This window comes from Nylanderia fulva, unplaced genomic scaffold (assembly GCF_048542155.1).
Source record: "Nylanderia fulva isolate GAGA-0341 unplaced genomic scaffold, ASM4854215v1 Scaffold47, whole genome shotgun sequence".
NCBI lineage: Eukaryota > Metazoa > Arthropoda > Insecta > Hymenoptera > Formicidae > Nylanderia > Nylanderia fulva.
This window is the reverse complement of record NW_028190554.1, coordinates 1,197,986-1,216,295: the sequence shown is the minus strand read 5'-3', so window position 1 is coordinate 1,216,295 and position 18,310 is coordinate 1,197,986. Positions and strand designations below refer to the sequence as shown.

The window sequence follows — 18,310 nt, the reverse complement described above, 5'->3', positions numbered from 1 at the left end:
CAATTAACTAATATTAAAAACTAATATTAAGAAAAATAAAACTAACCCGAGGAAAAATAATACTAGTATTAGGAAAAATAAAACTAATATTAGGAAAAATAATATTAATATTGGCAATAATAATACTAACATGAGGAAATAAATACTAATATTAGGAAAAATAAAATTAATATTAGAGAAAAAATGAAACTAATATTATGAAAAATAAAACTAATATTGGAAAATAAAACTAATATTAGAAAAAAATAATAATTAGGAAAAATGTATTTTTGGCAAGTTCTAAAGTATTAAAAGTTAATACAAAATTGAGAAATGGTGCGTTGTTCTAGTCAGATTATAAAATTGAAATTAAAACTTCTAGGCATGTTTTTATTTACTTAATTTAATTATTTTATGATTTTATTATTTTATATATTGATTTATATTATTATATATTGGTTTATATCCATACATATGTGTATATATATATATATATATATATAGATATTTTTATTTCTATTTCATTTTATTTTATCTTACAATTTACAGAGAATACTTAACAGAGTCATTTGGTTGATTCTTTTCTATATTTTTAAAATTATCCTTCCCTTATTCTAAGTTAATTCTTTTTAAACTTAAGTAATAATATCGATAAACTCATGAAGATGCTGATCCAAATGAGGGTGGCAGTAAAACCATAATATACCGTAGGTTCCGATATCGACCAACCTCTGGTTAGCATTGATCTCAAAGATTCTGTACTTTTTGTCAGAGGTAATAGAAAACTAATATACTTTAAAAAAGGATGTATGCCTTCTATAGGCCAGACGATACCGCACAACATCACAATTGGAAGAAAAGAACCCATAGCCAGATATGTAGCGCTTCTTTCGTTATCGCAGAAACAGGCGATGACAAATCCTAAAAATTGAATTGTGTTTTTGGAAAATATTTCTATATTTTTAGATAAAAAAATGTCAAAAAAATATATATACACATTACATACATATATGTATAATTGAAAAGAAAAACGACATTTTCCAATTTTTCATACGTTTTCGCAATTTTTTTAAACAAGTTATTTAAAAAATCACAAACATTTCGCAAAACTTGAAACATATTTTGCAAAAAATTTGTATAGCTCAAATGTAATGCATATAATCATTACATATATTATACATAAATTGATCATTAGAAAACGTTTACTTTATAAAAGAACGATTTAAAAAAATTTTTTAAATATTTTATGCGTGTGATATTTCATATACTTGTCTGTACGCTCCAATATAAAAATAATAGTCAATGACTCACCAAAACACATGCCGCAAAGGCCTGTGAGAACAATCAAGAGAGTGATCCAGCCTATGTCACCTTCGCAAGTGATATTGAAGATGCCGAATGCGACTACAAGAACCATCACGCTTTGTCCGAACATCACTGCGAATTCCGTGATTAGGTGACCGAAGAAAATCTCCGTACTAGTGAGACCTGAATAAATTATATAAAATTATAATTAATTATGATAATTACAAAATTTATGAATCCGATTTTTATTTTTTATTTTTTTGCCTACATGTTCTAATTGTAAGATTAACATGCCTTTTTTTAGAAAGGCATGCTTATTAACGCACCTATTACAAGACCTCTTTCCAGTAAACCTTCATTTCTTTCCAATAACATGGCGCCCGACGTCAATGCGACTGAGAGAAAGTAGATAATTCTGAAAGAATTACAAAATTTTATTTAACCTGCCCTTTAAATCACTAAAAAAAGTCTAGAAAAAAGAATATTTATTTTAACACATGTTATTATACTATTACATTAATGCAAGTACTTACGTTAAAATTATTCCAGGAGCTGCGAAATCCGTAAAGTTGGGCTCCGCAGGTCCATAAATTGGCGTATTAAACTGATATAACGACAGAGATAAATTATTGTCAACAATAATTTAAAACATTATAAAATATGAAAAGAAGATAACACCAATATATTATAATATCATAAGTTTAACAAATAAAAATAGATATCTGCATAATTATTCTCTTACTTGCACAGGTATGCTCGTCAACTTCGCGCTATAGTTGCAAGCCACAGTAAGCTCTTTTGCAAAGTCTTGAAACGCGTAAATCAGATCTCTTTGCAACAATTGTCCTATTTGTTGATCTATGTAAAAATATGTCGCGTATTAAAAAGTGTATGTGTCTCGATGTTAGATTATCGGAAAAAAATTGATTTACAACAACAAGGAATATTATTAATATAAGTATGCTGTCTTCTAAGCTGGGCAATAGAGCCAAGGAAACGAAACGAAAAATTAATTAAACGGAACTGTATCTCAATTTGAGATCCCAAAGTTCCACATATAAATTAATTTCGAAACTTACATATGGAGAAATAAGCGAGAAAAATATAGGTCCGAAAAGTCGCTGAAGTGGGAATATTATATACAAGGATTTAACGTTCGGAGACTTACTGGACATGTCCATGACGACTTTCAACTCTCCAAATTCGACGTCCCAGTCCGTGGTACTTCTGCCGTAATCTATCCTTGCCCTAAGACAGTCGGAATAATTTGATGGAAACGTTATAGCACCCCATGCCCAGCCATGTCCCACTGCATATTCGGCTTCTTCGTCGCTGTCGTATGGTAAGAAACGTATGGTCTTCTTCTGCAGATACTGAAGATAACGACAACTCAGTAACGACCAATCGCATCCGGTTGTGGGAACACAAGGTTGCATGCTGCTGTTGAGTTCGTTGTTAACGATGGCTAGATTTAGACCTACGGGATCCTTACCGATGGAAAGACAGAAGAGGATTATCTGGGCGACCGGCAGTGCAATGATGAACAACATTATTCTGCGAAAAAAAAGCGTAAATGAGAGTGGAAATAAGTATTGCATTTGAAAAATAATAAACAAGAGATAAAAATGGATTTAATGTAAAAAAATGTAATAGAAAATTACGCGACATTTCGCCACATCCACAAGACGTTCTTCCAAAGAAGTGCCTTCATATGCATCGGATCGAGCATAGTAAATTTAGAGGAACCTTCTTCATCCGGCGGCAATCCTTCCACCTATTAGGAAAAAAATAAGGCGGAAATAAATGGCAATTGTTTTGCATAGAAAGAGCGGAAGAGTTTTTAATCATTTAAAAAAAATAAATTTTTCCAGATAGCAAAATAATATTATTATATATATAAAAAAATTGCTACTCTATTATAATTATTAAAAATAATTATTTTCGCAATTATTTTAAATTACATAAAAATGGAGAGAGTGTGTATTATTTCTTCTCTTTTTCTCTATTTAGAAATTATTTTTCTATTATAGAAATTATTACATTGTCATCTGCCGAACGTCTGACTATACTTTTCCTTCGACTAGATATGCTCACGTTGTCGCCGAATTCACCACTCATCTCGTCCACGTCCTATGAAAAAGAGGAAAAATTTAGGTAATAAAATATCTATTTTATTTTAATAAAATACATACAATAAATATATGTATATCACAAAAATATATAGATGCGCGAATGCCAAATAATTACAATCAAAACGCGTCAAAATTTTTTCCCATTTATACTTACTTCTTCGGGCGGAAGGCCCGTTAAATTGCTTAGAATACTGCTTCTTCTCCTTAATCCTAAATTCTGTCTCTTACTCAGTTTCAAGAAAACCTCTTCCAAAGTCTCTAATCCGTGCATCTCCATTAATTTCGTCGGTGATTCCTCCGCCAAAAATTTGCCGCTTCTCATCAAGCCAATCATACCAGCTTGCCTATGGAGGATTTAACAATTATCAGTAATTTTCTGAATTATTTAATAGAAAAAAAACATGTATTATTCATTAATATTGTATTATTCATTAATATTGTATTATTCATTAGTATTGTATTATTCATTAATAATGTATTATCATTATTATTGACGCATTATGTACATTTTATAATATATGTATAGCAAATAACTTTATATATTTGCAGACACTTGAATAAATACATTTTAATTCACAAACTAATTGACTTTGGGAAAAGAGAATAAATAAATATAACGTTTTTCTTACTTTAATTCAAGCACAGAGCATACGCGCTGTATACAATTAGTAGTCAAAAACACGGTAAAAATTTTTAATATTACGTATTTGATATACATCTGTTTAATCTCAAAAAGACGATATTAATATTATAAAATATTATATAAAAATATAAGTGATTATTTTATAACTTGCCTGGTCTCCTCGATGTAATGCGTGGTGATAATAATGGTCTTGTTACCATCTTTGGTTATATGCACCAAGTGGTCCCAAATACTCTGTCGGAGAATAGGGTCCACTCCAACCGTTGGTTCATCCAAAATCAAGAGCTCTGGATCGGCTAAAAGGGCAGTAGCGAAGGATACCCTTCTTTGCTGACCACCAGATAGATTTTTGACAACACGATTCGCCGAAGGCAATTGTAAAAGCTACAATTAAAGTGTAAATTTTATTGAGAGTCAATATTGTAAGATGATACAAATATTTATAATAAAATAACAAAGAAAGTTAAAAAAATTTATGTGTATAAGAAAATATCACATATTATTGAGAGGATTTTATTTTTATTGATGAATAAAAATTTGGAGTAATTAGATATTTTTTAAATTATTTTCCTAAGTTTAAATCTCTTGAAGATTTTGCCCTTTCGTGATTTAGGTATTTTACCTTTATAAGAAATTCCAGCTTATCGTCCACTTGATCTGTCGTCATGCCAGCGCACCAGCCAAAATAAATAAAAGTTTCTCGAATGGAGAATTCGCCATAAAGTGCGATTTCCTGTGGCATGTAACCGACTCGAGGACCGGGTACACCGGATCCTTTAGAGCCTGGTCGGCCTCCTAGCACCCAAATTTCACCGGAATTCAAGCGTCTCCGGCCGACGATGCATGACAATAAAGTGGTTTTCCCGCAACCACTTGCACCAAGTAATCCATAACTGAATAAGAAAATATATTGCAATTGTAACAAAGAAATATTATAATAAATAATAATTATTGCATACAATTTTACTACATATTTAATATTTACTACATATTGTATAAATATTGATATAACGTAACAACTATATATACATTCCATTATAGTTAATAACAAAATTATATAATATATTATATGTATAAAATATTGACATTATATATGTATATATCGACATTTGTTCATATATCATTATCATATTTATAATATAATATATTGGAAGTTGTGCAAATTTATGTCAGTTTGGTCGGAGAAAAATAATATAAAATTTATATATGCTTAATTATATTGGCTAAAAAATTTTACGTAAATGTCACAAAAAATGTCAATGATTGATAAATTAACATAATAACAAGCTGAATATATTACAAATTTTTAATATTTAGCTTGTTATTATCAATTTGTTAGTTTCCTTTTTTTGCGACAAAAAATTTTAAATTTATTGACGTATTATAAATATGATAATAATGTAACGAAATAAATAGTTGCTAATACATTACTAGAATTTCTCTTAAATAATTATGTATATGTACTTTTCAGTAAAAAAAGACAAAGATGAATTCTTATACTAATATGTTCTTTTCGTCGCAGCATGGAATTTAAAAATTGTTTCTTGAATGCTTATTTGTGACATCAAAAGATATATTATACATCGTGTGAATAGATTTTTTCTATTTATCTTTTCATTTTTTTCTCTTTCATAAAAAACATATTGTAGAAATAATATCAAAAATATTATTACAGAAATTATATTATTATGTATAAAAAATTATATGATTGAAATTTTGGTTAAAAAGTTTTAATGTCGAGTAGTTTCATTAGTTTTTCCATAATTTAATAAGTATATATATATATATATATATATTGTATATTCCTGATCCTTTTAATTTTTTTCCTACAAAATTAACATTTTTTATTCTACTCTTTTGATATTTAAATTTAAAAAACATTTCTAAATATCCAAGACTTTTATGTTTTTAAAAGTCTTAGCAGAAGATGAGAACAAATGATACATATTTAACTTCTCCTTTTATTTTTTTACTAATATTAAAAAAAAATGTAAATGCAATTGTCTAATCAGAAATGGACGGAATCGGTTTGTTTAAATCAATATTAAAATTAAATTATTTCTTTTTGTATTAATGTTGCAGGAGGATCACTTACATCGTACCCTTCGGCACGGTCATGTTGAGACCATCTAGAATGATGTTAGGGTTGTTCTTCGACCCATATTTCTTGAAGGCACGTCTGACACAAACCGCTTGCTTTCTTCTTGTATCCAAGGTTGATTGTTGTGGCCGGAATTGCGTTCTTCGTGTTTTTAACTCCATCACCGTGCTCGGTACGGTCGCACTCTCCATCTCTTTAAATTTACAAACAGGTATATATGTAATCATATGTATTTTTATTGCACTTCATTAATCATCCCGATTAAACCAGCTGTTTGTTTTTTTTTTAATTCTGGATTGATAGGCTACACTTTTTTCTCTGCTGACACGCTCGTGACATTTTCATGCAATCAATCTTTCATATTTTTTCAATTATTGAAAATGATAAATTAAACACGACGTGATCGACTTGAAGCCTACTCGTGAGAATTCAAAATCTCTCTTTTCTTTTTTCTCTTTCTGGTCCAGTTATATAAATGATAGTATCTGTTACGATGTTACATCATTGGCAACTTATGATTTATCGTTGACTGAACATAGTATCCCGTTGTTGAATAATAAAAAAATTAATTTGATCATTAATAAACTGAATATACGATTAACACATACACACACATCATTCATTCATTCATCATTTCGTCAATTTACTATTAAAATTACTTATGTTCAAAAGAGGTGAGATTAGTTTCAATGTTGCTTAAACATTTACCTTTTGTTCAGTCAATGAATTATCTTACAAAAATAAATAATCATCTCAATATTTAACATATATATCAGTGATCAAATAGTCTTAAGTGATACGAGTGACATCATTAGAGACAAAAGTCAATATGTTTAAAAATTGTTTAATTTTTTTATTTTATTAAAAGACAAATATTTAAGAGAGACAGTGTCGGGATTTTTTTTTGCGCTTTAAACAAGCTAATATTTTTTGTTTTTTAGAAATTGCGATTTTGTAGAAATTGATGACTCGATCAAATTCTTAATCTGTTAAGAAATATGTTACATCACGTTTACCATTGTTGCCAATTAAGTGTGCCAATTATTAATTAATGTAAAGGAGTTTTTCAGGAGTTTTAATGTGAAATTTTATTTTCTTTGTGTTAATTGTCTTCATTTTATTCGCGGTGCATTGTATGTGATATGATATTTATTAATAAAATATAATATAAAAAATTTTCTAAATTTACTTTAAATGTATATATTTATATTGCTCTATTTAATTTTACTTTTTTTGAAGGAGAGAAAAAGAGAGAGATTTTACTTTTAAAATAATAATTATTGCTTCCCATTTACATCAAAACTCAGATAAAGCTCACTTTTGTTTTTCTTCAACATCTATGTTAAAGAAAGACAAAAGTGAGATTTATCTGAACTTTGATGTAAATGGAATGCAACAATTATTACAACAATATAATTAAAATATTCTATTGCATCTGCTCATACATTGAACAATAAGTTAATATTTTTATTCAGCGCGATACGATAAAATATTTCAAGTTTTTATTTTTCGAAAGTAGAAATAATCGGAGTCATTGTGACTCGAATAATCTTTAATAGAACTCAATAGACTCCGAGAGATTTCATAGTACCTGTGCGCTGAGAATTCATCGCAAAACTCGCGCATCGCAACAATAAGTATGCAACCAAGATAGGTATATGAACAATTTAACTTACGAAACCCGCATTAATGTATTATTACATCAAACTAACCGAAAAATGTAAGCGATGAGTAAGCTACATGCTACGCAACGCAGCTGCTTTCACGTAATTTGTTCATTTCTTTTTGCGCGCGCGCGCGAGAGAGATATATGTATTACGAAAGAGCAGACCAACGAAGAGAGACCGGCTAAGGTTACGTCTGATCGCTTTCCTTTCTTTCAACTCTCCGTGGCGGTTTCTTTCCGATGAACTTGCTTACATTGCAGACATACGCAATCACTGATCGAAGGAGTATATACGTCAGTATTGCGGGAAATACCTTGTCTCGAATTATTGAATTTGAATTAATTATGAAGGAGAATATGAAATAATTATCGATATACAAATAATTCAAGCTTTGCTCCTATTATATAGGAATTATTTTTGAAATTAAGTTAAAAAAATTAACATTTTTTTACATTATTAAAAATTCAATGACAAATGTTTTAGATTGTGAGTTTTTAAATAAAACTCTAAATGTGTATTAAAATTTTTGACTAATGGTATATAAGTCAAAGGAAAATTGTCGATGCGATAAAAAACTCTACATAATTGTACTCGACATGTCAACAAATGTAACAAATCCGTTTTATTCATTTTATAACGTCACAAATCACTAAAATTACAATGCAAATCTGTTATTTATTTATTTATTTGTTTATAGATGTTATAGAGTTCTTATAGTATCAAATTTAAAAATAACACAATTAAAGATTATAATTATTTATTATAATTTTTAATTGTATTATTTCTAAATTTTATTTCTAAATTTGATATTAAGAACTATCTTTAAATAAGTAAATTAATAAATAATAGATTTGCACTTTTTTTATCAGTGACTTTGTGACGTTATAAAATGAACGTAAGACGTATATAAAATGAATAAAACGGATTCGTTACATTTGCTGACATGTCGAGTGCAATTATGTAGAGTCTTTTTATTGTATCGACAATTTTCTTTTGACTGACTTATGCCATTACAAAACAAAAAAATAACTGGCAGTCAATGATGCTGGCGCAATCGTCAATGATCGTTATCGCAAGGATAATGTCAATGTCGATCGAAAAAGACACAATAATGGTTTTAGAATATAATATTATACGACTAATATTTTTATTTGTACGTTTATATATATACATATACGTAACAGTAATTTTCATATACAATATATGAGATAAATTTTTTATGATTATTATATATATATATATATATATATATATATAAATATATAACTAAATAATTAAATTATAACGTATATAATATACTTAAAAATATAAAATATAATGTAATTAAAAACACACACACACACACACACATACATACATACATATATATATATATATAACTTATCTCTTTTTTCAGAAAAATGAATCATTAATATATTCAATGTGCAATGACATTCCATGTACAATGATTCATTAAGATTTGCAATTTATGGCTACACTAACCTGGAGGATTTTATAATGACAATAATTATGATGCCTTCGACTTTTCTGCACACAAGGTCTCTTAGAAATAAGATCAATGCGAGATCAACTCTTCAGCGAGCACCTTTAATAATTTTTTTCTTTTTTGTTAATTCATTCTCTTTGTTCGTTTTCCACTCGTTTGACTTCTCGAACTTCTTGATATTCTTCTTGATAAGTATTCATAGATATTCTTCAGAAATGTTTTTCAGCAGCTATTATGTTATTTAGTCTATTTGTTTCCTTTTTTAGAACATATATCTTCTTAATTGATATCTTTTCGGATTATTCAAATAACTTTAGAAATTATTTTATATACAAGCAATCTTTATTCTCTTTGTTTCCAATCGTATTGACTAATTATTTTACGTGTAATTTATTTTTTGCTAATTTTTTTATTTGCTCTGTTGTTGCGCAAAACCAGTTTTCGAGACAATTATAGATGCTCATTGATGACTTTTATGTTTGTTATTTAATAATTACGATATATCTTTAGCTTTTGCTTCTTGTTAAAATGTATATTTCATTTCTAGTATAACATTTTATCAGGATTAATTTCAGTTCAGGCAAAGAGTAATAAAAATTTTAAATATTTAAAAAAAATTGGATGGGGAATTGTTAATTTTAGAAAATTCAAAGTAGAAAGATTTAAATTTACAGACTGAATTGTTATTACGTCTTATCTGCCAGTTAAGAATGGTGAGATTCTTTGAGATTCTTATTGACTTTTGCATCATAAGGTCCAAAGTTCACTATTGTAATTGAGAAGATCTTATTTTTGAAACATTCTTTTACAAATTAAATTAGTAGATCAATTAAGTTCTTATAAATTTCTAAATTAATTAGAACGAAAACAAATGATAAATAATAAAAATGTTAAAGTATGAGATTTAAAAACAATCTATTTTTGAAAATTATTGCGAAAATATGTTTTATTTAAAATAATGTGGTAAAGAATGCAAAACAATCCTTCAATGGCACTTTAAATTTCAAAGATATGAGTAATAATCTTGCACAATTTCTTATAAATCTTGAAGTAGCCTTGAATGATAAAAAATAAGTATGTAAATTATAAAAGTTATATCTATTCAAAGATCAAATTCCAAAGTTTATGAAAGTCTTTTAAAAGAGCAAAAATTCAAATTATTACATTATTTTAATGCAAAAATTACGCATTAATTAAATCTTTCAAATGTCAAGCTTCTTTAGATTTTTCTTCAAAACCATATCAAAATTAATTAGAAGACAAAAAGTTTTTTCTTGAAGATTTTATCATTGACGAACATTAAAAATACTACATTTCAAATTTCAATTTTTTTTATCACAACATCAAAATTAAATCTCAAAGAATTTTAGTGTAAAAATCTTGTTAAAATCAAAATTTAACTTAAAGCTTTTTACTTTGAAAAATTCTCCGAGAAACACTTTTGCATTATCAAATCTCGATTTGAAATAATATATTACATATATAGCAAATCAATTGTCGCACAAAAAAATTGCACCAAGTAAGTTTCAAGATATTAAATTAACAAAGATCTATTTCTCTCTTTAAAATCACAGTTTGTTATTATTTTGAACGATATTTGTAATACACACTCCAACATAAAAATATAAATATCGATTAATACCATTAATATCAGAAATTCGATTTAAATATTTGAAAAGATTTTGACAAAAGCACTTTTTGGGAAACTTAAAGTTTCACTCACAAAACCGTATTAAAAAGAACTAATTCTAAAAGACCCTTCCGAATGACGTAAAGACACTGTGTAAAGACTCGATCACGATCGCGAGATTCAGTTTGTTTCACCTACTTATCTCGTCAAGAAACTGACTGGCGGAAGATCGAATTCGAGAGCGCGACTAGTAAAACCCAGAGGCCGTATGAGAGTAGAAGTGGTCGCCTGACCGCGACGAGACTCGGAGAGAACTGACTTTGCTTGGCCCAGTCAGACTTCGCGGACACATGCTGTTTGTGCAATCGTTCTTTTTGAGCAAAACAGTTTCTCTTAGAGGGGCAAGCTTGAACGCTGCTTCAATGTTGTCTAAACGAATCTTGGATTACTCCGAGAATATCCAAACAATACGTGTCCGAGCCAACATAACTTTTAATTATAGACTGATAAGAAATTCATTTAGAGAAAGATATTATCAGATGATCGAGATGATCGTGATGATTCAGGCATCAAAAATGTTAAACAAAATATTGTAGAATGTTAAAAAATACTTCTTGAGGAACAAAGAAAATTTGCTGCAATTATTGCATATAGTGAATGCGTTTTGCTACTTTATATACTATATTATTCAAGATAATTTTTCTGTGTTATATTAAAGGAGAAATGATTCGAAACCGGTTTTCTGTCTACATTGAAAAAATTGAACAAAAGAGTTTTTGTTCTTATTAAAAATTACCTTTTTTTTAAGCAACAAGAAAATTACGAATGATATGACGTACTTAAAAAAAAAAGAAGTGAATAATTATACTGATATCGTACAGTTTTTACAATAATATTAGAACTGAAACTATTGTATATTTCGTATATGCAACGATGCAATGGTAGAATAAATAATATTTGTAGAGAATAAAAAGTACTAAAAAATTTTAAATTGAATATATTAATACCTTAACAACTTCTTGTTGATTCAGGTTATAAAATCGAGAAAGACGGAAAAAACTGATTATGTTATATGTTCAAAATGTCGATCTTTTCCTCAAGTTTTTTATATACTTTGTATTTTATGTTAAAAAATTCTAAAAAAATAATATATTTATTTAACAAATATTTTATAATTTCATATTACAATTTTCTCAATCTAGAATATAAAGTATTATTTCTACTAACTAAGTTTTCTACTAACAGTCAACATCTATTTATTTCGGGCTGACTTCTGTCAGTTATACATTGTTCATCAAAACAATGGTTAATTTTGTCGGGGGTTTGCTGTAAATATGATTTATTGTATTAATCTGGTATGTAAACATATATATTTTTGTAAATTTATAATTATTTGTATGATTAAGCGCATTAAGATTATATTTATATGTATATAATTGTTTATGGATTACTTGAAAAGGGCTGCAATGACAGCCGAAACGTTGTAAATTAAACTAATTATTTAAAATAAATTATTGCCAGTCTGGTCGACTTTAAAATTGGAGGAGAGATTTTCATTATTTATTACTGGCGACTCTTAAGGATTATCATTTATAAAGTATTATAACAATATTATATAATTTGACATTATATCATTTATTACATAAATAAAATATAACATGCTATTTATTAAGGTAAATTATGAGACAGTATAATATAGCTTGCTTGAAAATTTAAATGCTCGATATATAGAATATTTATAATTTACAACTAAAAAAATCTAATATAATATATATATATATATATATATATATATATAAATGAAAAAAATATCTGCACTCAAATGAAAAAACTTATTTACATGCGATATGCGCATTATAAGGAATATTTTATCATAAATTCTATTAAATCAAAAATCCTATTAAACCAATTAATTCAAGATAAAAAAATTGATTTGTAAGTTGCTTTCAATTCATTTAATTTTTTTTATGCCAGTTATGTAATTGCACAGCTTTTCACGATGAGTTTTTAATTTTTTTTTTTTAATTTTTATTGAGATAAATATATATATATATATATATATATATATATATTTATCTCAATAAAAATTAAAAAAAAAAAATTAAAAACTCATCGTGAAAAGCTGTGCATATATAGTGTGTATATATATATATATATATAGAGCCAAACGCGATGTCATTGCGTCAGATTAAGATAAGAAAATTTGGAAACTAAGGAATTTGAATCCTATGGTTGGGATCTCAGAAATTCCCCTTGTTCCTTCTCCTAACATCCCCTGTAAAGAATTAGACGAGAAAAATATTGGTCCGAATAATTTTATTTAAAAAAAAATAATTAATATTAATATTTATATTATTTTTATCATAAATAAAGATAAGATATTTTTAAATGTATCTTAAATTAGAAATAATAATTATAAATGACAAATATAATTATTAAGAATAATAACAATTAGAATAATAACAAAATTGTTGATTAATTAATGAATAAAACAAAAAAAGTAACGCTCAATGTTTTTCTTACAATACCGAATGCGTGTGAAATTCGATTAGAAATCGGAATTACGCTCTGGCAACCTTTATTGCGATGTTCATCAATGATAAGCAATACACGTGTATCGGTGCGCGTTTATAAAATCGCATCTATTTTCAATGCAAAAGTTCAAACAAAATAATGAATAACGTAGTATAACATCATAAAAATGTATAAAAAGTATAAAATTTATAGAAATATATAAAAAAATATGAATATATATACTTATAGCAAAAGGCAGTATACTTCAATAATTTTTCTTTATTTACTGATGAAAATATATTATAGTTACATGTGGATGTTGAATACGTCAAGGCAATCCTCTTTTTTTTAGAGCTCTGTTGTTAGCAATTTTTTTTGAATAATTATGGTAATGATAACATTGAAGAAAGCACTAAAATGATTTTATGAATTTATTTTTTATAGCTCGTTTAATTCTAAAATTTGAAAATTAATGCTGTAAAATACATATAAAAACTGCATTATGTGCAGAGATACATATAGATAATCTCGATATAATTCCAATTTATGAAAATTATTATTTAAATTGTTATATAAAATATAGAATGGCTATTTCCACGATAACATAGTTATATGAGATTATTATAGAAATAATAAATGTATTTAATAAATATTACGCAATATAAAGATTATTTCTGAAATTTTATATATATATATATATATATATATATATATATATATAAATGTATACATAAATGTATATAGAGTCATATTTATATATATACACAATATACACAGTGTATTTTTTATTTATTTTTATGACTATTATTTTCAAAAACTTTAGATAGCAATATATATATTAAATATTAAATAGTAATATTATATATTTCAAAATTTATATACTAAATTCTATATAATCTATATAAATTTATAAAATATTTATATAGATTATTTTATTAAAACAATATTCTTTATACAAAAATTAAATAATTATGTATTACATAACAGCAATTAAAAATCTTCTATACTTATTATTTGTAATTACGATGAGATTTTATTGTTAAGCTTTTGATATTATATGAAATATCTGTAATATTATTTTATTTAAAAAATTTATTGAAATGGAAAAATTTATGAAAATAAAATAATTTTTAGTATATATTACTACGTATAAGACTAGTTGTATAATTCATTATTAATTATTCATTGAAGTGTTCTGTCTCCACAATACTTGAAGGTTAACTTAAGTCAGCCTGTATGCGAATTGCACAGTACTCTATAAAAGAAATAATAACGAGTGACAAAATGAACAGTACATCGATATTTCAAGTTCACGCGACATAGCTTACATAGCTTCGTTCAATATTTGATAATATGTCTATATATACATGACGATAGATGCGCGTAGGTGAAATATACACAGGATTTATCGTGTAAATATACACAGTGTATTGGCTCACAAATCGTTTTTGATATATTGATATAATCCCATACAGCACCGTTAGATTGCAAAAATATTACAACAATCTTTCACCGCAATATTGCAATATTGCAAATTCACTGCAAAATGTTGCTACATCATTGATGTTGAATTGCAGCAATGTTAAAATGTCCGCTTTTTGGAAGATAATAAAATTATTGATTATCGTTAACATCTTTTATTGTACAATATTGCAAAAAATTATTTTATTACAGTATTATACCCAGCAAGTACCAAGTTATAGTTATATAATTGTTAGTTGTAATTTTCCACTCAACAATATAATTGTTATAATACACGTATTATTTTTGAGTGGAAAATTACAACTAACAATTATATAGCTGTAACTTGGTGTTTGCTGGGTATATATATATATATGTATATATATTACAATATATAAATTATAGAATTTGGATTACATGCAATATTTCCGAAATATTAATGTCATGTTGCTACAAGTGTGCTGGAATTTTGTGCACCTATATCTTTGCAATGTCTTTATAATGTTGCATTGCAACTTGCAACATTGCAACGTTGCTGCAATATAATTGCAATAATCTGTGCTGTATGGGAATATATAATATATATAAATGTGTGACAATATGCAAGACAAGTTTCTTGACATATGATTGTAATCGGTGTCATATTTGAAGTTATGATACAAAATAGTATAAAAAATTAATTTTTATTTATATAATTTTCGGTAGATGTTACAAAGTTTTTTCTATCTTATAAAATACGTTGCTGTTTAGAATTAATAGTAAAATATAAAAAATAAAATATTATAATGTTTTAATCACAAACTGTTGAGTTAAAACAATTTAAATAAAAAAAACAAGAAAAGAATTAGAAATTTTAAAATTTAGATTTTATTTAGATTTTATTCTTCTTTTTTTCTTCTATGCTATTGCATTATTTTTTCTGTAATTACATCAGCTATTTGTTGATATATAATTATATCCACACGCGCTACAGACATTATAATATGACGTGTATTACTGAGAATACTTGATGATCCTCAATGTTCAATTTACGAATTTTTTTTACAAAAAAGTAATAAAAAAATAATTATCAGTAATAAACTATTATCAGTATAAATGCCAACAATAGGTCGAGGATCTATAATTTAAGATTTAATTACTAAAACAACATACTAAGATTAAAATAAATATTAAAATGTATATATATAGTTATTAAATATAAAACAATTCACATTTATAGATTTTTAACTTACGAGAAAATATAACATATATAATTTAAAAAATGTAGTAATATTTTTCTTCTTTTCTATAAAATAAACTTCATACACAATCTCACTTTATTAAATATAAAAAATACAAAAAGAAAAAGTTGAAAATCAAATCCATTCATTTACATAGTGGGTTTACATACTAACTTTATTGTAGCTGATAATAAATTTTGTTTTCTATGTAGTTTTTTAATTTAATAAGATTTTGTTAAAATGTACAAAATTTATATTACACTGATTCTATACTTATATGTTGGAAAGGGAGAAATTAATTCCCGAATTATGATATATAGATTAGACAAAAGTTTTATAATTTTTGACATTTTTCTTATTTTCAAAGATTTATTGTGTGACTTGAAATATCGGAAATATTGTTCAAAAGTTAAAATATATTTTCGTAAAAAATTACTTTAATGTGATATTTAATTATTATTTAAAATTTAAATCTATCATAAAGCTGTATATATTTTAATATCTGTTGAGATAACATTAAATTATATAAAAAGTTTTATTTTATCATCTGAGTACTAAATATGTCAAATTAGCATAGCATTCATGCATCTTTCTTTTCTATTCACGTAGTGCGTAATCTTATTTTTATCATTTTTTTAAACAAAAAAATTTTAATTTTTTTTTAAACATGGAAAAATAATTTCACAAGCTGTAAATGCTTATATAAAAATTTTCTCGAACTTTTCATTATTAAATGAATTAGTTTCTGACATCTCAAGTTTATATTTGACACTAAAATTATATAACAGTTCTAAAATGTGCCATAAAATCGAATCTTTCAATATTTGTTGAGATTTAAAAATAGGATCGAAACAAACTTTTAGATATTATTTCACATCAAAATCACCGTCAAAAATAATTTGCATTTCTCTTAGTAGGTTTGTTATGCAACTCGATAGTTCTAACTTTCTTTCGTATAGCGGAAATAGCGCACAAAGAGAATGCTCGAGAAGCTAAAATCATCTTGAAATACACCGATCACACTTTCGTTTTCTCTCAGTGACAACTCAGTGCTATAAGATTTGTCTCATCAAGTAGTTATATAATATTTGAACTGTTTTTGAACCGTAGTTTCTTACTCAATTGCGCAAGTAAATCGCGTTTTTATTTTATAAAGTGACGCATTAAAAGTCGCGCAACTGATGATTATATGCAAAATTGTCATCTGTAATGTAAGTCGCGAGTCTTCTCTTTAGAAATAAAGTTGCTGCTCCTGTTTTCCAACCAGAGACAAGGTCGACCAGGTTGCTACGCAAACCAGTTTTCGTTTCGGATTATCTGATATTTTCTACCGGCGAGGAAATTCATTTTATTTTTTGCAACATAATCCTAGAAATCTGAAATAAATTAGAAAGAATTTAAAAGTCCACTTTAAATGAAAATAACGACTTTACAAATATTTATAAATATCACAATAAAGATGATATTTAATTATTAAATAAAATCAATTAACTTCAGAACCTGTTTGATTGACCCTGTTGCACTTGCCTTTGCATCATTTAGGCAGGAAAGTATATTTGGTAGCATAGTAATAGGTGCACGTAAATAATACTCTGATGATAAAGATGGTTAGAGCCACATGATTATTTCAAGATGCTTACATTTCAGCCGTGAAGACTGTGAGTTTATCAATATATCGGCGCACTCCAATCTCGCATTTTTTATTTTTATATTTTCAAACTTTGTCTCTATATATAATGTCGAACACTAATAATAGAAGTTACTGAAGCATCAAATCCACAAAAATATTAATAACAAACTATATTATATATTACATTGTTTTAAAAATTTAAATAATAATAATTATCAGCTCACTTTTTGATAGTATAGAAACAATAAATTTATAGATATTTCTGAAACAAGAATATGTGTGCGTGAGCGTTATATAATATTGTATATAATATATAACATTAACTGTTTTTTATTTTTAAGAGAAAATCACACAAAATCAAAATCTGAAATTATCAAACTTTTTTGTTGCGCGATACCTTGATTCGTTTTTTTGCTATACATTTTATGAGTTACAGAATTATTAAAATTAATGTTAATAAACAATTATTTTGTAATAAATAATTGCATTATAAAAACTTTTTAAAATATTCATTCTCCCATAATTTTAATAATAATCATCTA

At 26.3% G+C, this 18,310-nt stretch overlaps 1 protein-coding gene across 8 annotated transcripts; it reads right to left on the bottom strand.

Annotated features, from left to right (window-relative positions):
- Positions 1 to 462: 462 nt before the first annotated feature.
- Positions 463 to 11,280, bottom strand: LOC114942212 (ABC transporter G family member 20). Of its 8 annotated transcripts, none has more exons than XM_085486693.1 (14): positions 10,956 to 11,279; positions 9,310 to 9,603; positions 6,155 to 6,353; positions 4,682 to 4,952; positions 4,211 to 4,443; positions 3,571 to 3,760; positions 3,325 to 3,414; positions 2,946 to 3,058; positions 2,453 to 2,838; positions 2,027 to 2,142; positions 1,818 to 1,888; positions 1,611 to 1,699; positions 1,291 to 1,467; positions 463 to 900 (listed from the first exon to the last, which is right to left on the bottom strand). In XM_085486693.1, exons 3-14 carry the CDS (start codon positions 6,349 to 6,351, stop codon positions 599 to 601), a joined length of 2,235 nt encoding a protein of 744 aa, XP_085342819.1. In that variant the 5' UTR covers positions 6,352 to 6,353; positions 9,310 to 9,603; positions 10,956 to 11,279; the 3' UTR covers positions 463 to 598. The 8 variants fall into 8 exon arrangements, with proteins under 8 accessions (XP_085342819.1, XP_029173363.1, XP_029173365.1 ...); XM_029317530.2 differs by having other exon boundaries at positions 9,310 to 9,570; XM_029317532.2 differs by having other exon boundaries at positions 11,037 to 11,279.
- Between the last annotated feature and the right edge of the window lie 7,030 nt (positions 11,281 to 18,310).

Bases quoted from the DNA above. Each gene is read 5' to 3' on its own strand.
- LOC114942212 (XM_029317536.2), bottom strand. From the start codon at position 6,351: ATGGAGAGTGCGACCGTACCGAGCACGGTGATGGAGTTAAAAACACGA. The intron at 4,953-6,154 runs GTAAGTGATCCT...TTTCTTATTCAG, and splicing joins ACCGTGCCGAAGGGTACGAT to TTATGGATTACTTGGTGCAA. The intron at 1,889-2,026 runs GTAAGAGAATAA...TCGTTATATCAG, and splicing joins TGACGAGCATACCTGTGCAA to TTTAATACGCCAATTTATGG.